Source organism: Mustela lutreola, chromosome 15 (genome assembly GCF_030435805.1).
Source record: "Mustela lutreola isolate mMusLut2 chromosome 15, mMusLut2.pri, whole genome shotgun sequence".
Taxonomy (NCBI): domain Eukaryota; kingdom Metazoa; phylum Chordata; class Mammalia; order Carnivora; family Mustelidae; genus Mustela; species Mustela lutreola.
The window spans coordinates 42,461,077-42,483,367 of record NC_081304.1 but is presented as its reverse complement, the minus strand read 5'-3'; the positions used below and the strand labels follow the sequence as shown (position 1 = coordinate 42,483,367).

General features: G+C 55.9%; 2 protein-coding genes across 10 annotated transcripts; both read left to right on the top strand.

The window, feature by feature from the left end:
* Positions 1–494: 494 nt before the first annotated feature.
* DHRS13 (dehydrogenase/reductase 13) lies at positions 495–5,085 on the top strand. Its single transcript, XM_059148118.1, has 5 exons — positions 495–759; positions 861–979; positions 2,027–2,150; positions 2,334–2,645; positions 4,286–5,085. Exons 1-5 carry the CDS (start codon positions 633–635, stop codon positions 4,726–4,728), a joined length of 1,125 nt encoding a protein of 374 aa, XP_059004101.1. The 5' UTR covers positions 495–632; the 3' UTR covers positions 4,729–5,085.
* Positions 5,086–5,433: 348 nt separating this feature from the next.
* FLOT2 (flotillin 2) lies at positions 5,434–21,220 on the top strand. 9 transcript variants are annotated; one of them, XM_059148113.1, is made up of 13 exons: positions 5,459–5,620; positions 6,766–6,882; positions 8,208–8,415; positions 11,305–11,386; positions 16,385–16,475; positions 17,487–17,610; positions 18,039–18,157; positions 18,235–18,348; positions 18,450–18,569; positions 18,655–18,869; positions 19,279–19,462; positions 19,744–19,893; positions 19,972–21,220. In XM_059148113.1, exons 5-13 carry the CDS (start codon positions 16,401–16,403, stop codon positions 20,008–20,010), a joined length of 1,140 nt encoding a protein of 379 aa, XP_059004096.1. In that variant the 5' UTR covers positions 5,459–5,620; positions 6,766–6,882; positions 8,208–8,415; positions 11,305–11,386; positions 16,385–16,400; the 3' UTR covers positions 20,011–21,220. The 9 variants fall into 9 exon arrangements, with proteins under 9 accessions (XP_059004092.1, XP_059004091.1, XP_059004099.1 ...); XM_059148116.1 differs by lacking the exons at positions 6,766–6,882; positions 16,385–16,475 and adding an exon at positions 14,135–14,225 and having other exon boundaries at positions 5,454–5,620; XM_059148111.1 differs by lacking the exon at positions 6,766–6,882 and having other exon boundaries at positions 8,232–8,415.
* The last annotated feature ends 1,071 nt before the right edge of the window (positions 21,221–22,291 follow it).

Below are 22,291 nucleotides of genomic sequence, written 5' to 3'. Positions count from 1 at the left end.
CGGCGCATGCGCACAAAGGACAGTTACATAGAGGCTCGTTCAAGGGCACACATTGACAGAGACCAGAGATGCATGCACAAACCTGGAGGGACTCTTGGCGCTCATGGGCACAAACCCGTAAAAGGTGGTCCCGCAGCACACACAGCCACAGGTTACTTCCTGGGCCTGCAAGTACACCCACATCTCCAAGGTGCTTACATCCAGGATCCAAGGGCACAAACACAACCTGAAGAGCAATCCTGGGGCCCACGGGCACATTACACACTCACAGAGTCATTCACACTCTCAAGAGTAGGTGTGAATGCACAGAAACAGGCATCTGGAAGGAGTTCCCACAGGCACACGCCCAGAGGGCGCTGCCAGGGTCCAAAGGCACACGCGCACCTAGAAGGTGTTCCACAAGCACACACCGGGAGGACGAAAACGCATGCCTAGGGGGCGCTCGTAGGGCCCACGCTCACACGCACGCATACACACCCCTGTCCTGCCTCTCGCCCGCCTCCGCCTCCGCCTCCGCCTTCCAAGGAGGCGCGAGCGGGTGCGGGGCGGACCGGCAGCCGCCGGGCGGGCGACGATCCAGGGAGTTGCGGGGCCTGTGCGGGCGGCGTGGGGGTGCTGGCGGCACGGCGGGCATGGAGGCGCTGCTGCTGGGCGCGGGGTTGCTGCTGGGTGCCTACGTGCTTGTCTATTACAACCTGGTGAAGGCCCCGCCCTGCGGCGGCATAGCTAGCCTGCGCGGCCGCACGGCAGTGGTCACGGGTAAGTGCTAGAAGGCCCGCGGGCGGCCGGGTGGCGGGGAGGCCGTACGGCGGGGTCAGTGACCCACGGGGCTCAGCGAGGCTACCGCCCAACCACCGCAGGCGCCAACAGCGGCATCGGGAAGATGACGGCGCTGGAGCTGGCGCGCCGGGGAGCGCGCGTGGTGCTGGCCTGTCGCAGCCGGGAGCGCGGTGAGGCGGCCGCCTTCGACCTCCGCCAGGTGAGGCGTCGGGGGAGAGGCCGGAGAAGGGGAGAGGGTGAGCGGAAAACACACTAGGACGCGGAAGGGCGAACAGAGCGGCTTCCTTAACTGGTCGTTACTTGCAGAAAACAGTCGGCTGGTGCTCTGGTCATACAGGGAAGGAGCACCAGACTCAAGCTAGCTAGTACGTTGGCTTTCTGAAAGAACTGATCGCTTTTTGAAGACGTTTAAGGATCGGTAAAACTTACATCAATGAAAGACAGTAGGAAAGGGAACAGCGGAGGGAACAGCATATGCAAAGGCCCTGAGGCAAGATAGCTGGAATTGATTTTTTTAAAAACTGAAAGCAAAGGTTTATTGAGGCTGGATGGACCACAAAATATGGAGTAAAGAGGTGAAATAAAGAGGCTGGAACCTCTGAACCGGGGCTAGATTCTGGAATCCCTTGCAGACTCTGTTGAGAAACTCAGATTTTATAGGATGAGCAGTGAAGATCCAGTGAAGGGTCCTGAGCAGGGTATGGACTGTCAAAATAGACTTCTGGGAAAAACCCCTCAGTGGCTGTACAGGCCCGGACTAGGGTGGGGGTGGTGGGTGAGAGGAGGGGCAAGAGAGGGGCAAGAATGGGTGAGGGGAGACCAAGGAGAAAGAAGTCAGTTGTAAATGTTAGGATAAGCAATAATGGTCAGAGGGAATGATGATAATAATACCAAGAGCTACCTACACAGTGCTGACTGGTGGCCAAGCACTGTTCTAAGTATTTCACACTTATTAACTCATTGAATCTTCACAACAACTTCATGAGATACATACTACGTTGTTCCCATTTTACAGCGAGAAAACTCAGCCCCAGAGAGATGAATGTCACACTTGTCTAACGTCACGCTCTAATGAAAGACAGAGTCAGGATTTTGCATCCAGAGTCCATATACTTGTCCACTATATTCTAATGCATAAGGGCAGATCTTAGTAAAAGGAGGAGGAGGACTCTCAAAATTTGGTACCTGGGGAGAGGGAAGAGGAGAGAGGTGCCTGGTGACAAGCCCAGCCCTTGCTGCCCCACAGGAAAGTGGGAACAATGAGGTCATCTTCATGGCCTTGGACTTGGCCAGTCTGGCCTCCGTGCGGGCCTTTGCCACCGCCTTCCTGAGCTCTGAGCCACGGTTGGACATCCTCATCCACAATGCCGGTGAGGGGCAGCAGGCCCTGCAGGGGGGGCGGCGGGTGGGCAACTGTCCCCTCCAGCCAGGTGTATGCCAAGGGCCAGTGGATCCATGGGAAGGACACCCCCTACCACCCTCTCACAGATGGGGATACTGAGGTCTTCAGGGGTCCCAGTGGAGCAGTGGTTCATGTCGAGCCCCTGCCCCAGGGATCAGTTCCTGTGGCCGGACCCACAAGCCATTCAATCTGATGCTGCGAGTGAACCATATTGGCCCCTTCCTGCTGACTCATCTGCTGCTGCCCCGGCTGAAGACATGCGCCCCAAGTCGCGTGGTGGTGGTATCATCAGCCGCCCACCGGCGAGGGCGCCTCGACTTCACGCGCTTGGACCGCCCGGTGGTGGGCTGGCGGCAGGAGCTACGGGCATATGCCGACAGTAAGCTGGCCAACGTGTTGTTTGCCAGGGAGCTCGCCACGCAGCTGGAGGGTACTGGTGTCACCTGCTATGCAGCCCACCCAGGTGAGGCCTGGCTCTCTGACTGTGCTTTGAGTCCCCTCTCCGATCCACGGCCCATCCTGTGCACCCCCCACCTCTCACTGAGCCCCAGACTCTCAGAACAGTAAGGAAGCACTGTATGAGGAGAGACCTGTCTTGGAAGGAGGTTCTCCTTGTCTGAGCTCTTCCTCTCACACCAGTAAGCCTGGATGCTGGCTACTGGATAGGGTATGTAATGACTGAAGGCCAGGTTCTCACCCCAAGGAGCCATCCATATGAATGAACTCACTATAATAGGAGGATAATGATGATGATGGCTAATAACTACTTGTTCATTCAAGAAGTTTTTACTGATTACCTATTATGTACCGGGCATTAATCTTGGTGCTGGGAAGACAGCAGTCAATAAAACAGGCCCTTTCCTTGTAGAATTTACATTCTAGTTTAAGGAAAGGGGAGATCGCTAATACATATATTCAATGACAGGTGGCGATAAAATGCTATGGGAAAGATAAAGCAGAGTGACAGGGATAGGAAATGACAGCAGGTGCTATTTTTCTGTGGCAGTCAAGGAAGGCATAGACGAAAAGGTGACAGGCTTAAAGGAGATGAGAATGAGCCATGTGGTCTTCAGAGGAGAAGAGCATAAAGAACAGAGCACGTGCAAAGGCCCTGAGGCAGAAGTCCCTGGTATGCCTGAGAAGGAACAAGGGACCGCATGAGGCTAGAACAGAGTTAGAGGAGGAGAGTGGCAAGAGATGAGGTATAGGGGCATCTGGGTGGCTCAGTGCGTTAAAGCCTCTGCCTTCAACTCGGGTCATGATCCCAGGGTTCTGGGATCGAGCCCCACGTTGGGCTCTCTGCTCAGCGGGGAGCCTGCTTCCACCTCTCTCTCTGCCTGCTTGTGATCTCTGTCTGTCGAATAAATAAATAAAATCTTAAAAAAAAAGAGAGAGAGAGAGAGAGATGAGGTATAGAGATGGGCTGGGTCATCTAGGGTCTAGAAGTCCACTTCTAGCATTTTAACTTTTAGTCTGAGGGAGTTAATGGATGAATAAGGCCCATCTCTGCCTTATGGAACACATTATAGGATGACCCATATTGCCATACTGCATTTTTTTAAGATTTTATTTTTAAGTAATCTCTACAGCCAGCATGGGGCTCAAACTCACAACCCGGAGGTTGAGAGTCACACTCCAACGACTGAGACACCAACCATACTGCACTTTAGAAAGTCGTTGCCTGAGGCTCACTAGTAATTATAACAGCGACAATAATAATCACAGCTAACATTTATAAGCCTTTATTACACTCCCCATCTCTAATGTCCAGAACAGTGGCTGGTCTGCCATAGGCATTAGTACACATTTGCTGGTTAAACAAAGGAATAGGACTTGAGCTAGAAGAAAAGAGGTCCCCTTGGGCAGGGGATTCAACATGTGGGAAAACCTGGGAGATGGGGGATGTACAGGTGGAGAGGAGGAGCCTTGCTGTTGAAATGAGTGAGGTCACCTTGTGGGGACCCTGAATGCTCACTCAATACTATCCTGGTCTCCCTGGAACTGGACTCTGTTCCCCACTCGCTTCTAGCCCTGTTCTTGTTGCTCTTCCCCTGGGCCCTCGCCCACCATCCTCACTACTCCTTCCTTTCTTCCTGTCTACAGGGCCTGTGAACTCGGAGCTTTTCTTGCGCCATGTTCCTGGATGGCTGCGCCCACTTCTGCGCCCACTAGCTTGGCTTGTGCTGCGGGCTCCAAGAGGAGGTGCCCAGACACCCCTGTACTGCGCTCTCCAGGAGGGCATTGAGCCCCTTAGTGGGAGATACTTTGCCAACTGCCATGTGGAGGAGGTGTCCCCAGCTGCCCGAGATGACCGTGCAGCTCACCGGCTATGGGAGGCCAGCAAGAGGCTGGCAGGCCTTGGGCCTGGAGAGGAGGCCGAACCTGATGAAGAGCCCCAGCCTGAGGACCCAGGGGCCCCATCTTCCCTGAGCAGACCCCACTCTAAGGAGCCCACAGTTTCTGAACCCCACCCCAGCCCTCAGAGTTCACCAGACCTATCTAAAGTCACACACAGAATTCACGTTAAAACTGAACCTGAGCCCTAAATCTCCTAATCCCCAGGCTGGGATGCTTTCCATGACACTTGGTGGCCCTGGAAAACCTTAACTGCATGTCAAACCCTGCCCTGGGCACTGAGGGGTTTGCAATTTTTACCTCCATGCCTCCTGGCTGGGGCTTCAGATTGTGTCCTGAACAGCTCTTTTCCTGGTGGAAGGAAATCGTGGGTGGTGATCTCTTCCTGAGAATAACAATAATCCCAGATTGAGAGGTGAGGGCTAATGCGCCAGACGTTGCTTCTGAGCAATATGAATTCCATACCTCTGTCCCCACTCTGGGTGATGCTGATCAGCTTTGGATGAGGGCTTACGGGGGTTGTAATTTCTAATTACAGTGCAACACTGGGCCGAACTGGGCCCTTTGCAAAACCATGTAGCCACGTAGTTACATGCCCCCCATTTGCTGAGGCGGGATTGGGCTGCAGAGGTAAGGGACTTGCCCAAGGTCTCACCGCCGGTGGTGGGGCGGAGGGGAGGGCGGGAGCGGTGTGACTCCGGGGCCCACGGCGGTCGGCTGGGTGCGGAGAGGTGAGGCAGGGCCGCGCCGTCGGGTGCGGGAGGCCCGCAGGAGTAGGGTGCGCTGTCCCGGGGTGCTGCGGGGCTGGACCCCAGGGAAATAAAGCGTGTGGACTGACGCCCGAAGCTTTGCGGCCGCCGCTGTCGCCCGGCGGCCCCGCCTTCCGCCGCCACACTTCCGGCGGGGCGGCGAGCGCGGAGGGGCGCGGGCGGGCGGCCGCTGGGGGTGGCGGGATAGGCAGGGCGCGGCCGGTGGTGCGCGCGGTGCTGTCCAGGTCCCTGCGGTGCCCGGGGGCCTTCCGTCCCGCTGGCGCCATGGGCAATTGCCACACGGTGGGGCCCAACGAGGCGCTGGTGGTTTCAGGTGAGAGAGCTGCGAGGGAGGTGGGGCCGGGGTTCAGGGGCCTGGAGGGTGTTGGGACGCGCCGGCCGTGCCCGCGGAGGTAGTCGAGGAGGGAGTTCGGGGTAGGTGCGGGGCTGCGGAGCAAGCGGGGACCGGCTAGGCCGGGGAAGGGCGCGGAGGGTGAGGGACGGGGTAAGGGGCGCGGGTGTCGGGCTGAGAACCTTCCAGGAAGGGCCCCCCCCCCCCCCATTCTCACGCTTGCGGTGCTCGGCGCCCTCGGGACTCCCCCTGCCACTGCGTGTTTTCTCGTGTTTATTCTCTCCCTTCTCCGCCTCTTCCCCTCTACTCCACCGTGGCCTAGGGGGTCCCGACCTGAGGCCGGAGAGAGTGAACCCGTGGTTACCGGAACACAGCGGTTTGGCTGGATTCCGGCGCCCAGGCCTTGGGGCGGGTCTTACAGCTTCCGAGGGCAGGTGCCTGCCTGGGGAGGGGCGCTGAGACCGGGATCCCTGTGCTCCCGTTAATTCTGAGCAGGTTGGGGCTTGCTGGGGCTTACTGACATTGCCCGCCCGAGAAATGCGGGTGCGGCCTCTACAGGTTGAGAAATCGGGTTCTGGGCTGTATCGCCCTGATTGCAAAAATGCTACAGGCTCTAGAATTTCTGGGAGCTTCCACAGGGCCGTGGGACTGCTGTACTGGGGAGGGCAGATGTACCTTTGCCTTAAGACTGCTTAATTTGGTATATTTGGGTATCTTGAGAGATGGCTGAAGCCTTTGAAGCCCCGTTTGTGCAGCTCCTGGCTCACCGGTGCTGGGGAGGGTGGTGTTTGCTGACAGCTTGAAGACCTGCTGCAGGAATCCTTCAGGTGATCCCCCCATCGATGCCAGTTTCCAGCCTGTGTGAAGAGTTGTTAGGGCTGTAGAAGGGGGTGGACTAGACCAGGGTTTGGAGCTGTGCCTTGGGGGTGGTGTGATCAATGCACTGGGAGGTTTTACCCCAGAACCTGGCCTGTGGCTGTTTGGATCTCAGAATCAGTCTCTCCTGGAGGACAGGAAATCCCCACTCTTCCTGACAAGCACACTCCTCTCTGGGGGGAGAGCAGATAAAACCAGAGGTGGCCTTGGGATTGGGAGGGCACCGAGGCCAACTTGAACCTGTCTCCCAGGCCCTGATCCTAAAGACAACTTTTAGAACCTATCTGCACCACACTTTTTCTCTCTCGGGGAGTTTCTTTCTGGAAGCCAAGACTCTGGGCTGAGAGAGCAAGCTTCGAGACTGAGAGGTGAGAGGAGCACCTAACATGGGCCGCTCTGTACCTTCCCCTTGCTGGAATCCTGGTTTTCTGGCTAGAGGCCAGTGCATTGTAGCTTCGAAGCTGTTTCAGGGGTGGGGAGAGGAAGCTGAGCTGAGAATTGAGGGTGCTGGAGTCGAGGAAGGATGGGTGAGAAGAGGGAGTAGCACAGTACCTGGGGATTTGAGTTGATCCTGCCGAGATCCCTCTCTCTCCCTGCACCCAAGTTGTGGAAGAGGGGAGCAGCCACTCCCAGCCCTGCCCCCACCTGGTTACTTAAGCTGGTGTCCAAGTCTAGAAGCATCTCGTTCAGCCCAATTGGAGAAGGATGCTGATATATCCCCTGGTCATCTTCTCCACCTGAAAAGGCTGGAAGTTTTTCTGGTTGTCTTACCTCCCTCTGCCCATCTGTAATATAAAACCTCTTTCTCTGTTTCTACTGTCAGGAACCTAAAAGGAGAATCCAAACCCCATACACCTTTCTCTTGTCTCTACAATAAATCAGAGGTTTCTAACCTGGGGTCCATGGGGAGAATTTAGAGGTGTGTGCATTTGGATAGGGAGAGACGTGAATTTTTATTCTCACTAACCTGAATCGAAAGTTAGCATTTCTTCACTTTATAAATGCCGGCCACAACCCAGGATAGTATTAGGAGATATTTTCCTACCACACCACAGTTTTTGTAGGTACCATCAAAGTCACTCGTGCTCATCATGCCTTTGAAGTTAAGCTAGTTATTAAATTTACCACTGGATTTTATTATTTAATGTTTTTACTGTATCACATGTATTACCACGTATTACATGCCATACATTTGGTTATTTTAATATTTTTATAACTTTCCAGATGTGTTTCCTGTTTATTTTATGCATTTATGAACACTCCAGCATTGCTCAATGGCTAAGGGGGGTTGTGGCTCAACAAAAGCTAAATCCCCCTTATAGAGTATGGTCTTCTGGAGTAGTGGGAAGAAGGTAGAAAAGAGGCAGGAAGGGAGGAGAGTGTTCCTGAGAGGGCAGAGGGGTGGGCTGGGTCTGGAGGGGCTGAGAGCGGGGTGGAGGTTATTGTGGGATGTTTCATGATTTTTTTTTTTTTTTTAAGATTTTATTTATTTATTTGTCAGAGAGAAAGCGAGCGAGATCGAGCACAGGCAGACAGAGTGGAAGGCAGAGTCAGAGGGAGAAGCAGGCTCCCTGCGGAGCAAGGAGCCCGATGTGGGACTTGATCCCAGGACGCTGGGATCATGACCTGAGCCGAAGGCAGCTGCTTAACCAACTGAGCCACCCAGGCGTCCCCATGATTTTTTTTTTTTAAGATTTCCTTTATTTATTTGAGAAAGAGAGAGCATGAGTGGAAGAGAGGGGCAGAGGCAGAAGCAGACTCCCCACTAAGCAGGGAGCCTGATGCAGGCCTTGATCCCAGGACCCTTCAACCTGGGCCGAAGGCAGACGCTTCATGACTGAGCCACCCAGGCACCCCTGTTTTGTGATTCTTCAGCTTGGGCGAAGACAGAACAAATGAAAGTAAGTTGGGTTAGAAAACGTACGATAAAACCAGAAGAAACTTCCAGGTGTGAAAAGAGTGAGAGCAAGGGAGATCAAGGAAGGGACATGGTCTCCTTGGGGAGTGGTGCTTCTTAGACTCCGGGTGACCAGGAACCTGGGAGGAAGATGCCTTCAAGGGGAGGAGCCTGCTGGTGGGCAGAGCAGGCAGACTAGAAGGCCCAGCTTCCTATTGTTGCTACCCCTGAGAACCTGGCTATGTTGCCCTTGGCCAAGACCCAGCTTAAGTGGTGACAGCCTGCTCCCAAGGTCAAAGACTAAGTTAAGGGTAAAGCATGGACCTCCCCACCTCCCATTACTTAAGCTTCTCCCACCCCACCCCTACCACCTCTACCCCCTACACTGAAGAAGCTCCCTAGCGCTGGCCAGAGGCAGCTAGGCCCTAGCCCTCACCAGGCCAGAGTGAAACAGGCTGTGATGTGTGACCCTTTCAGGTTCTCATATCCTAAAATGGCTTAGGTTTCAGCTTGATCATTTACCCTTAGAGCCTCCCCACCCCACTCCCAGGGCCTAGAAGCCTGCAGTAGCTTCCCTTGTCAGCAGCCCTGCAGGCTGGTATTTCCATCACAGAGAAACAGAGTTCCTCTTCCCTCCCCTACTCATATTGCATGCCTGCTGTTTGCTCCCTGAACTTCCGGTAAGGCTCCTTGTGCACAGTGTAGGCCCTGGAGGCCAAGTGGGCCGGCCGCCCAATGAGCTGGCTCAGGCACCAGCTCTCTGTGCTGGTTGTCACTCTGCCCTTGTGGGGTCCCCTTCGCCTCCACCTGTCCAGAACTCCTCTCCAGCTCCCTGTTGTCTTTCTCTCCCTTGTTGGTGTCCCCACACACTCCGACCTGGACTCCACAGCTACACTGATAGGGTAGCCACTAACCATTTAAACTTAAATTAATTAAATTTCTAAATTAGAAATTTAGAAATGGAAACTTAAAGTGGCTCAGTCGGTTGGGTGTCTGCCTTTGGCTCAGGTTGCAATCCCAGGGTCCCAAGATGGGCCCCATGTTGAGCTTTCTGCTCAGCAGTGAGCCTGCTTCTCCCTCTCTCTCTGCTCCTCCTGTTTCCCCCGCCCCCGCACCCATTCATACTCTCCCTAATAAAGAAATAAAATCTTTTAAAAAAATTTAAAAAAAAAAAAAAAAGAGGGCTCCTGGGTGGCCCAGTGGGTTAAAGCCTCTGCCTTCGGCTCAGGTCATGATCTCAGGGTCCTGGGATCGAGGCCCGCATCGGGCTCTCTGCTCAGCAGGGAGCCTGCTTCCTCCTCTCTCTCTGTCTGCCTCTCTGCCTACTTGTGATCTCTGTCAAATAAATAAATAAAGTCTTTAAAAAAAAAAAAAGAAATTTAGTTCTTCAGTCACATTGGCCACATTTCAGGTGTGAAGTAAGCCCCCGTATTACACACTGCAACTATGCAACATTTCAACCCTCACAGGAAATCCTCTCGGACTAGATTGCTCTGGAAGTTAATTCCCCAACATCAGCCACCATGCCTTGCCTAGGTCACTGCAGAAGGCTTCTCCCCAGTCTCCTAGACCACCCCATCCCCATCTTCCGTGGGCAAAGTGGTGTTTCTGAAATGCAAATGTAATTTTGTTGCTCCCCCCGCTTAAATTCCTATGTGACCCCCTCTCACACACACACTCTCTCTCTCTTTCACACACACACACACACACACACACACACACAGTTTCTTGGCCTGATACTTGAGACACCCTATGATCTGCTCTCCCTGCTCTGGGTCCTCAGAGACACTGTGACCCAGCTACAGGAAACGACCCCTGACCCTTGCCCATTGGAAGCACACATGCTAAGTCTTTCCTGAAAATCCAAGCTGGTAAATACAGAAATGACAACACCCACTGGCTTTTTCCCAAATCACATTTCCTTTGAATCATCTACTTCCTGTACATTTTTGGTTTTGGGTTTTTTTTTGTTTTTTGGGTTTTTTGCGCTGCAAGGAAACTGCCTTCTAGCTTTTACTAAAGTTTCCTTGAACTTGATGAATAATTTTGGCATTTGCAGGAGAGTTCACAACAAGAATTTCAGGAATTGGTTTTTCTCACTTCTGCACAGACAGCGTGCCGGTCATGTCTACAGCTAGATTCAAGTTGGGGCCTGATTCAACATTCTGTGTAATTGATAGAGTTTCCTTTTCGACCTTTCCCCTTTCTCTTCACTTATCCCATGGGTGCCACAGGCTGGCCTTTGTTTGGAGGCCTTGCCTTCCCTCTTCACTCTACTCCCCAGAGGCCCACAGTCAGTGTGCAGCCCTGGGAATAGAGAAACAGCTTTACTGAGATGTGTCTGCTGGGCGTGAGTGAGGATCCCATCTTGGCTCCGAGACTCCTCCCTCCCATCGGCATCCCAGTGCCCCGTGCCCCCCGCCCGGGGTCCCCTGCGTTCCCCCTTGGCCTGCACATGCCTTGATTACATGCAGATCACACAGTATTAGTATTAATGATCTCAGGAGAAGTTCCCAGCTCCTTCCAGATGGGAGTCGTGTCTTCATCTCTGACTTCCTAGCCCAGAAACCTACATAACGAGTTTGCTGAATGAATGGTTGAATGAAAGATGGAAGCTTTTCCCGTTCACTCCTGCCCACTGACTTCCTCTGTTCCCTGAAAACACTTACATTCGGAACCACTCATTGGATAGCTTTTTATGCAAATCACGTATCTACTGAACTTGAGTTTCAGGCCCTTAGGAGCTCTCTTCCCCTTCTGTGTGACCTCAGCAACCAACAGTGGGAATTGTCAAGGGTCAGGGCCAGTAAAGGGCCAGAGTTGCTGGTGAAGGGACGGGGAGTAGAGAGACCCAAGAACTGACTGACCAGCAGTGGTTTGCTTTGCTCTCCAGGGGGCTGTTGTGGTTCTGACTATAAACAGTACGTGTTTGGCGGCTGGGCCTGGGCCTGGTGGTGTATCTCCGACACTCAGAGGTAAGGGTTCAGGGGCCCCCGGGAACCTGGCATCCAGGTGGGCAAGGGAGAAAGAAGGATTTCCAGCCTTCCCCTAGCCCCGCTTCCCCCTGCAGTGAGCTAGAGCATCTACCACTTGCCACATTCCATCCTGGGGGGTGGGACCTCCTAAGATGCAGGTGAGAACAGGTGTAGGGGGTTCGTCTGGGCACCTTCTCCTTAGTGGGGATGCTTTGTTTCGCTGGAGACATTGGTTGTGTCCCAGAGCATCTGGGGGTCATGCCCAGACAGAATCCTCATTCCGTAAGTTTAACTCAGTTATTCACGAATTCTAAATTTTCCTCCCTGTGCAGAGGAGAGGCTGAAAAGACCCACACACGCCCTTACCTGTGCAGGCCCAGACAATGCAGGCAGTGGCTACTTACAGACAGGGGGAGGAGAGCCAAGGAATTGGTGCTGGGCGGGGCAAAACAGATCTGGACCTCTGTGGTTAGTCTGGAAAGACTCACTAAACGAAGGGAGATGTCATCGGGCTCTCCCTGGAGCTCCCCCAGGACCCCCAGCAGGCCCAGACTTGCCCCCCCGCCCCCCAGGAAGAGATGAGGCAGGCCAGCCACCTTTCCACCATCACCCTCTTCCTGACTGTGCCCAGATCCTTCCAGGCCAGACCCAGGCAGCAGGGACAGCAGAACTGGGAGGGTAGGAGGGGCAGTGGCGGTTCCAGTGGAAATCCCCCTCTGTCCCAGCTCCACCAGTCAGCAGAGGGAAGCCCCATGGTTACACAGAGGTTGAGGGTGTTAGCTAGGGTCAAGAGCAGGAGATCAACTGTTTAACTTCACTGATTTCCCAGTAGCCCTCTCCTCACTTTGCTCCACCTGAATTGAGGGATCCTAGGGGACTGTTAGGGCCCGAGGCTGAAAGTGTCCGAGAATAACCGCAACTGGTCACAGCTTCCTCTCAGGAGTGGGCCAGCTGGCCTGTCGGAAGCCACAGGCTGCCCTCTCCAGAGGCATTGTCCCGGGATGACAGTGTCCTGTCCAAAGACCTTGCTGCACGCCTGGCCCTGGAGAGTTCACAGCTCACCCAGACACCTGTCCCTCACGGCCATCCACCACTAGGGTCACACCCCTACAGCCCTTGCTCAGTGTTCTTGGTACCCCCCATCCCCTGCTGCTTACTCTAGGGAGCAGAGCCCCTGAGACAGGGGGCCAGGCTTCTCTGACAGTAAGTCTGGAGGTAAGGAGAAGAGGGCTTCATGCCTTGTCCTAGGAAACGGATCTCCCCCACCCAGGCTTAGCGTTCTCCCTCTGGTCCCACTTGCTGGGGAGTCTGAGCCCGTAGCCCCGCCCCTTCCCAGACCCCTGGCCTATATGAAGGACATCTCTACAAGCTGGGGCCTCAAAATTCCGAGGCTGACAGGAGCCTCTCAGGTCAGAGTAGGGGCTTCTAACCCCAGGCTGGATTCTAAGCCTCCCATCCCACAGCCACCCTCAACGTCCCCCACCTCCGTTGTCAGCCATCCGTCTCCAGCCATCTGTGAAGTTGCTCCTTCTGCACTTTGCTGCCAAGTCCTATAGGATCCTGAGGCCCGCCTGTGGGCTCCCTCTCTCTCACCTGAGTGACTGCTCCCCCTCTGGCGTCTGAGTTGCAGCCTCCTTCCTTCCCTCGTTCCTTCTCTCCTTCCTTCCCTCTCTCCTCCTTCCCTGGAAGAGAGCTTGGTGCGTTCCTGTCTGAGCCGGGTCTAGAGTCCTCTCAGGCCCAGGAGTGCTAGGATTAGGGGCTTGAATGAAGGCAGCCTTTGCACACCTGCATGGCTGAGGGCCCCCAGGGCTGGCACTGTGACCTGTGCCAGCAGTGCTCCACGAGGCCTACTTCTCCCATCCCCCGGCCCACCTGCTTCTGCTCCTTGGGCCTCAGCCACTGTCCTCCCTTCCTCTGATCTCAGGAAACCTCCCACACTGCCCACAGCCTAGCCCAGCCCGCTACCCAGCACGCACACACACACACACTCACACTCACACAGGCTGTGCTAGGGAGGCCTAGCGAGGGTGGGCCGAGCAGCTTCAAGGCACCTCGCTTTCTTTGCCATAACCCCTTCTCTACCTGGGCCCAACTTTGGAAATTCCAAAGTGAATTACTCCATCCCCTCCCTGTTGTCCATGTGAATATCCTGGCAGGGACACACTTCTTCCCCCAGCCTTCCCTGACACCTGTCCCCCCAAATCAGAAAATCCCAGGTTCTCCCTAGGCTTTTTTGGCCCAAAATTCCCTTCTTAGTGACAAGGAGCGCAGACCAAAGAAGGACTTGGTATTTTCCCTGGCCTGTGAATCCCCACATTGGCCTCTCCTGCCCAGTTTCTGGACACAGAGGTTTGCCTGTGTTTGGAAGGTAGAAGTGAGGCCAAGTCTCCCAGACTGTGCCAGGACTGTCCTGAGAAAGTGAGGCGGTGGGCAACCTTGGTGCCCTGTGCATAGGCCTCCCCACCTCGGGGAGGCCCAGGGTGTCAGCAGGCTTTACTCCCAGCCCAGCAGCTCCTCCTTAGATGGATATGGGGGCTAGGGAAAGCATCCAGGCCAGCAAGGGGGTTTCCTCTGTCCCCCTACAGTCCTAGGCTGAGCTGGCAAGAGAGGGCTCAAATACTGAGAGCAATCTCCCCCCGCCCCCAGGCATCAGGCATCATTGCTAGTCTGGTAACCACTGTGTGTGTTTGCTGTGTCCCCTCCTATCCCTCCTGTCCCTACCTCTCCCTCCCCCTGGCCGCTCCTCAGACTGTCTCTGGAGGTTATGACCATCCTGTGTCGCTGTGAGAATATTGAGACGTCGGAGGGGGTCCCGCTATTCGTAACAGGGGTTGCACAGGTAATAACCCACCTGCTTCCTCCTCTGTGTCTAACCTTTTCTCTTCCTGCCCTGTGGGGCCCGGCAGGCAAGACCCAGATGGACTCCCCTCCTGAGAGTGTGCCTCCCTCCCCTCTGCTCTCTCTTGCGCTGCTCTGGGTGCCAGGATAGACCCCTGTAGATCCCCAGTTCCCTTGCCCTCACCTACTGGGGCTGCTAGTGGGGAAAGAGCAAGGGAGTCTGGAAGCTCTGCCTAAGTCTGCCAGGGGGGTGTCCTTGGATGCCAAGGGGTAAGTTGAGGCAGGAGACACAGGGCCCCTGTGTGCCAGAGCAAGGCTGTCGGGGTAGAGGGGTTTCAGTCCAACCACTCCAGGCGCCACGGAGCCCCTTGCTAGCCAGTCCCCACCTGTCCATCTGGACACACGTCAAGTCCTAGCCCTCCTCCTCGAAGGGCCAGAAGATGGGTTTCCTGAAGATTTCTGTTCTCCCAACTCCTTGGCCTCCTCTGATCTCCCTGACAGGTCTTAGCAAAACCAGTCTTGGCTCTTCCCTACCCCTCGTTTTTGTGCAGAAACCTCTGAGCAAATCTCTCGTCACTTGTGTTAGTTTCCTTACATGTGAGATAGGGGAATCCTGTCCTCTGTGCTTTGTAGGGAGTTGGGAAAGGCAAGTAAAGCAATATGAGGGCTCTTTGGGATTTTTGGAAAAGAAGTGCCACAGAGAGGCACCTGGGGGGCTCAGTCGGTTGATCGTCTGACTCTTGGTCTCAGCTCAGGTCTTGATCTCCAGGTCGTGAGTTCAAGCCCCAGTTTGGGCTCCATGCTGGGCATGGAGCCTACTGAAAAAAAAAAAAAAAAAAAAAAAAAAAAAAGGCAGCAGAAGAGGGAGTGCTAGAGAAACCCAGGCTTTATCATGGATCCAATCTCACTTAGAAAAGCAAGTGACCGGATATCTTACTCTCCGTTGCTGTGCAGCTGGCCATAGCCGGGGAAACCCTTTCCTGACCCCTCCCAGTGCTTTCCTTGTGCTGTGCCAACACTCACCTTCATCGCTTCACTCGTCAGCTCTCTGTTGAGCACTGTGGATGTAGCAGTGAGCATCAAAAAGCCCCTGTCCCCCCTCAGAGCCTACACACTGGGTCCCCAGACTGGAAGAGCCCTAACCATCCTCTTACCCATCCCCTTCTCTTGCGTGAAATCGCCCTTCAGGTTTCTCAGGCAAAACCCTACACCACCTCTCCTCTGCCTCGCCTGTCCTGCTGGCTCTTCCCGGGTGGAGGACTGTCCCCACCTCACACATTGCTTGTAGCCTCTGGCAGTTGGGCCTCAGCACAGAGGCCTGAGAAGCCCAGAGCACCTTGTGTGGAGTGGGCAGAGTCCCCGGTTCCCTCGCAAAAGTGGCTCCGCTCCCCCTCCAACCCACTACCTACTTGGAACAGCTGCAAGTGCCCACATCCCCAAGTCTCCAGAGGGATTGGAAAGTCCCTTTCAAGCTGGGTGGTGTGGTCCCTTGAGATGGTCTGGGCCAGGGAGCTCTCATGTGACCTCTGCCCTCACTCCACACTTGAGCCACGTGGGACCAGCCCTAGAGGGTAGGCTTCAAGGCAAACCTGCCGCCACCTGAAGGGACCAGCCGGGACTTCCCCGGCAAGGGGCAGACGAAGGATCACCTCCCTCGTGGTCCAGCTGCGGGCAGACTTCAAACAAGCCAGGCTAGTAGGCAGAGCTTTCCAGGGTATCTCAGGGTACCGAGCAAACCCAGGATCAGACGAAGGCCTCTGAGGGATGTTCCCATGACGCCCGCAGACGACCAACACAGCACAGCCGGGGGTACCAGGACTTCCGGAGCATTCCCAGGCCATCTGCACACAGCTACCCCTGCAACCCTCCAACCGGCCCAGGTCACCCCCACCCACTTCTCGGCTTCCTTACCCCACGCCGCTAGCCAGGCTGCCCTGAGCAGGGGACATGTGTGCCGTGGGTAGCACATTCCACTGGTGCTGCTCTGCCTCCTCCCGCATCTCCTCACACACCCCTCCCCACAAGCCCTCAAAGCGTCCCCCCATCCCTCTGTAGCAGGACCCCAGCCCATCCCAGCTGGAGCAGTGAGGTGCTGGACTCTCCCCACACCCCAGGCCCGGGGCCCCCAGACCCATGCCCCTGTTTTGCATTTCTTGGCAGGATTTCCCTAGAGATTATGACGTTGCAGCCCCGCTGCGAGGACGTAGAGACGGCCGAGGGGGTAGCTTTAACTGTGACGGGTGTCGCCCAGGTATAGTAACTCAGCAGCCCTGCGCATGTCCGTTGAGCTGCCTCGTCCCTCTACTGGGTGTGGGAGGAGGAGGAGAGGACAGCAGCCAGGGGCAGTCTCTCTCCAGTGCCCCTGCCCCTACCCCCCCCCCCCACCAAGAGAGGGTCGTCGCCACTGGAACGTGCTCACTCGGCCCCTTGGCCACTCAGCAGGACTAACAGACACCCCTTTTCTCCTCAGCGGGGCCCGCAAGGGACAGAACCAGTGCTGAGGGCTGCTATCTGACTAACCCCCCGATTCTTTGCAGGTGTTGGAAGTGCCACGTCCCAGAATCCAGGCCTTCCCTGTGCCTGGGTTGGGGTCTAAAGGGGAGGGGACCAGAGGACAATGCCACATAAGGCAGAGCAACTCTCTGGGAGGTTACTTAGTATTCCCAGCTCAGGGCCTGGGCAAGGGGCTTCCTGCTGTAGCCCAGTTCTCAACTTCACAGAGCAGCAAGGTGCAACCGTGTTAGAGGCCTCTGGTAAGGGGGTGGTTGCCTTAGTACCTGGGGAAGGAAAGGCAGGAAGATACCCACCCTCAGTGGCATCCCCCCAGACCTCTCTCTTGCCCTGTCCAGGCTCTCTTCCTCAGCCTATCTGTCTGTGTCCCTACTATTCCTTCTCCTTTTCACCCTCTCTGACCCTCAGCCTGCAGGTGTCCCACCTGTGGGGAGCCTGCATGGGAGGAACTGGCTAATGAGGGAAGAGTGAATGGGCTGAGGGGTGAAGAGATGAGCCCCAGATGCCTAGCAGACAGGCCGTGTCAGGGCCTGAGGCTGCCTGTGAACATCAGGTTTGTCAGTGTAAGAATTCCTGGTGTGCTGTCCCAACTAGAGGCCTTGGTCAGTCTCTACCACCTCCTGGCCCCTGGGCCTCCAGGTCTGAAAAAGGAGGGGGGAGGGGCACAGCCACCATCCTCCACACCTTTGGGTCTGGGGCCTCTGCCTGCCCCACTCCAGCCTGGTTCAGGCACCTCTGTGATCACTGGCAGGTGAAGATCATGACAGAGAAGGAGCTGCTGGCAGTGGCCTGTGAGCAGTTTCTGGGCAAGAATGTGCAGGACATCAAGAACGTTGTTCTGCAGACCCTGGAGGGGCACCTGCGCTCCATCCTCGGTAAGGCTCCAGCCCCCCCAGGGACCCTTCTGCTGCCTTCAAGAACCTCACAGGATCTCCAAGGCCGGGGCAGGGAGGGGTGCAGTGCAGGGCAAGGGAATCCGTCAGTCCCACCAAGACTTTATTTTCAAAACTTTAGGTGGCCCAAGGGAAGGGGAGGGCGCCGGGATGGGGGGGGACGAGGGCTGCCAGTCTGGTCAGGCAACCTGGTGTTGCTTGGGACACCTCTCCTCATCCAGCCTGGGCTCTCAGAAGGAGGCTCGGTGTTAAATGCTGTGAAAAAGAACCCCGAGGAGTACAACGTGTGCACAACGTGTGCACGACAGCTCAGAGTACAACGTGTGCACACACTCAGACCACTGCTTGCATGGTGCTTCCCTTGCCCAGTAGGCCCCCAGGAAGCCAGCCCACGATCCCTCTTTCCCCAGGGACCCTGACCGTGGAGCAGATTTATCAGGACCGAGACCAGTTTGCCAAGCTGGTGCGGGAGGTGGCTGCCCCTGACGTCGGCCGCATGGGCATCGAGATCCTCAGCTTCACCATCAAGGTGATGGGTGCAGCCACCCTTTGGGTGTTTGGTCCCTTTGTGCCTGTTCCCAAGGATGACTCCCCCTTCCCTCCCAGGACGTGTATGACAAAGTGGACTATCTGAGCTCCTTGGGCAAGACGCAGACCGCCGTGGTGCAGAGAGATGCAGACATTGGGGTGGCCGAGGCCGAGCGGGACGCAGGCATCCGGGTACACGGTCTTTCCTTCCCACCCCCAGGGACAGGGATCTCAGGGCTGGTGGGACCTTGCCAGCACCGGGGACCCTCAGCACCTGCCCCTGCGGTTGCCAGGAAGCGGAGTGCAAGAAGGAGATGCTGGATGTGAAGTTCATGGCAGACACCAAGATTGCCGACTCCAAGCGAGCCTTCGAGCTGCAGAAGTCCGCTTTTAGTGAGGAGGTCAACATCAAGGTGAGGTGCCATCGGGCATCCCAGGTCGGGGCTCAGGGCTCAGAACCTGGCAGCCGGCCTCTGACAGCCCATCCTCCCACCTCAGACAGCCGAGGCCCAGCTGGCCTATGAGCTGCAGGGCGCCCGGGAGCAGCAGAAGATCCGGCAGGAAGAGATTGAGATCGAGGTTGTACAGCGCAAGAAGCAGATCGCAGTGGAGGCGCAGGAGATCCTTCGCACTGACAAGGAGTTGATCGCCACAGTGCGCCGCCCCGCTGAGGCTGAGGCCCACCGCATACAGCAGATCGCCGAGGGTGAAAAGTGAGCACCCTGGCTGCAGCCCAGTGGGCACTAGACAGGCTCCTTGGTCCGTGCACCCTGCTTGCTTCCCAGCCCCAGCTTGGAAGCTGCCTCTCCCGGAGCCTCTTGACTGTGAAGTGGAGGTGACCTGCCTCCCCCATGGGATTGGCACTGGGAGGGCCGGAGGGGATAATGGAGGTTTGAGGGCCCGCTGTGGGGTTTGGCTCAGCGGGCATCCTGGCTAGTCCCCCCTCCCATTTACCTCTAAGCAGCCAGTGCCAGAGCCAGAAAGCGGGGGCACCTCCTTTCCTGGGTCCCCGCCCGCCGACACCCATCAGAGCAGAGGGCTTGAGGATTTGTCGGCGCCCAGGCAAGGCCTGGGGGGCCCCTGGTTCTTGCCACTTATCCTGCCTGGTGTGAACTCCTACAGGGTGAAGCAGGTCCTCTTGGCGCAGGCAGAGGCTGAGAAGATCCGCAAGCTCGGGGAGGCAGAGGCAGCGGTCATCGAGGCAATGGGCACAGCAGAGGCTGAGCGGATGAAGCTCAAGGCCGAGGCCTACCAGAAATATGGGGATGCTGCCAAGATGGCTCTGGTGCTGGAGGCCCTGCCCCAGGTGAGGCCTCCACCCTGGGGTGGGTCTGGAGGGCCTCTTCCAGAGCACAGCCACAGGCTGGCTAGAAGCATTCAATGCAGAGGGGCCCAGCAGCTGGACAGGACGCCTACAACACACATGGGCTCACCTGACCCCCTGGGTCTCTGACTGTGGCTTGGGGATAAAAGCCCCAAGCTGCGCTGGGATGGAAGGAGGCAGAAGGAGGAGGGAGAAATAGCCGATGGGGCCGGTGGGCAGAGTCAGCACCAGCCAAGCTCTCCTCCCACCCCCCCACCTCCTAGATTGCTGCTAAAATCGCCGCCCCCCTGGCCAGAGTTGATGAGATTGTGGTCCTCAGCGGGGACAACAGCAAGGTGACATCAGAAGTCAACCGGCTGCTGGCCGAGCTGCCAGCCTCCGTGCACGCCCTCACAGGTGTGGACCTGTCCAAGGTGAGTGCCTGGCTGGTGGCAGGAGGAGCCATCACTGGCCCCAGAGCCCCAGCCTCACAGCATCTCCCATCCTGGCAGATACCCCTGATCAAGAAGGCCACCGGTGCACAGGCGTGAGGCTCCCGAAGGAGCCGTTTTCAGCAGCCGTTTTCCTACCACAGCGACAACAGGAACATTACTGACTCTGGTGCCTTATTTCGTAGGGACCAGAAGTGCTGCGTGTTCAGGCCTTCTCTGGCTGTCTTCCCGCCTCTCCTGTCTCTGGCTGTGTCCTCTCACTTCTCTCCTTCCCACACCTTCACATTCACTGCCACATCCATCTGGTTCGTCTCTTCTGCCCTCGTCTCCCATCTCCCCAGACGTTTCTCCCTTTGTCGTCTTCTCTCCCTCTCTTTTCCCACCCTCTACACAGATCATGTAGTTCAAGCTGAAAACATTTATTATAATCACTGTCTTGTCTTGTGGGGGGCGGTGGCCCTGCTGCCTCTCTGAATCCTGGTGCCTTGAAGTTCTCTGTGCATCTGACCATCCTCCCCGTGGCCCTTGCCCAGACTTGGCATGGGTGTGGAGGGTCTGGGTTGGATGGCGCCCCTCCCCTCTCCTGGCCTGGTCTTCCCAGCCCTAAGCCCTACCCCAGGAAGTCCCCAGCCTTACGCACTCCTGAGCCCCTAGGCCTCACTGGCCATCGCCCTCCCCAGCCCTACACTTGCACCTTCCCTCTCTCTCCCTACCTAGGGGCACAGAGGCAAGGCCTCCTGTCTATAGCAGCTCCCTCAGTTCACTACTGCCTTAGGAGGCCCCTGCTTGTGCTCAGGGAAGTCCCCTTCACGGACATGTCCCTACTAGGTGGAGTAGGGCTCAGTCCCAACTCTGTTAAGCCTTTCTGGGATCAGGGTCTAGCTCTGTTGGGGACTAGAAGGTGTGTAGACCCTCTTCCTGCTAGGCCTGCGCTGTCCCAGGTATGGGGCCAGGCCCTTCCAGTGGGCATGACTGCACCAACCCCATACAGAATCGAGTGCTGTAGACTGGTCAGACTCTATACCCCTTGTGCCATCTTTCTTCTGACCAGAGTGATAGGGTTCCAGCCATGGGGAAGCAGCCCAGCCCTCTGTCTCCTGGCTCTAGTGGAGACAGAAGAACCCAGAGTCCAAGCGTCATGGTGGGGGTGCTGTGGGCATCCGCTGGTCCCTGTCTCCCACTTCTGGCTCTGCCCCAGCCTGTGTAGCTGTTCCTGCATGTGGATGCTGCATGTCTGGTCTGGGGCTTGGATGCTGCACTGCCCCACTGCCTGTCCCTTCTAGTAAAATAAAGATCTGTTATGCCTATACCCCAGACTGTGTCTTCTGTGAGGGGAGGGACTAGGAAGCAAGGATGGACCAGGTTCTCACCCATACACACATTTGGCCTGAAGGCTACACCTTGTTCTTACCCATTATAGCCACTGGGGGGCATCAGCACCCCAGCCTTGTCCCCAGTAGCACCCTGGGGCGGCGAGGCCATCAGCCGGGTGCTGTGGCCAGAGCTGAGCCTTGGGAGACGTGGTTCCATTGCAGGCAGAAGATGGTGGGGGCTGCTGGGTTCACTGCACCTCGCTGTCCGTCCTAAGTCCCGCTCAGTAATGGAGCCCGTTTCCCAGCCTTAAGAGCATGAACTCTGAAGTCAGACTGCTTAGGTTTAAATTTTAGCTCTGTTGGTATTCCCCTGTGTGATCTTGAGCAAGTAACGTCATCTGTCTGGGCTTTCATATTCTTGCTCATTTTACAAACTTCTCTAATGCTTGCTCTGTGCCAGGCATTGTCCTGGATGGTGAGGGGACCACAGTGAACAATATGGATGCTGGCTTTTAGAGCTTACATTCAGGTAGAGGTACAAAATAGAAAGTTTGGGGTGGTGGTGAAATTTTAGGGTGTCAAAGGAAGGCCTCACTGAAAAGGTAGCACTGAAGAAAGTAAAGGCATGAGCCAATGAGGAGCTTCCTGTCCAAAGACCCTGAGGTAGAAGTGGGTCTGGCAGGATGCTTGGGTGGCTCAGTCGGTTAATCATCTGCCTTTGGCTCAGGTCATGATCTCAGGGTCCTAGCATTGATCCCCTTAGTGGGGCTCCCCACTCAGCTGGGAGTCTGCTTGTCTTCCTCTCCTTCTGCCCCTCCCCCTGCTCACGCTTACTTGTTCACTCTCTCTCAAATAAATAATCTTATAAATAAATAAAATATTTTTTTAAAATAATAAATAAAATAATAAAAAAAATGAAGAGGGCCATGGAGGGAGCAGGGAGGACAGTTGCTTCTCACCAATACTGCAATAATACAGCCAAAATAGGATGACTACTTAGACCAATGGGGGTGGTGAGAAGCACTGTAATTCTGGATATATTTTGAACTAGCCTGAGTGGAGGACAA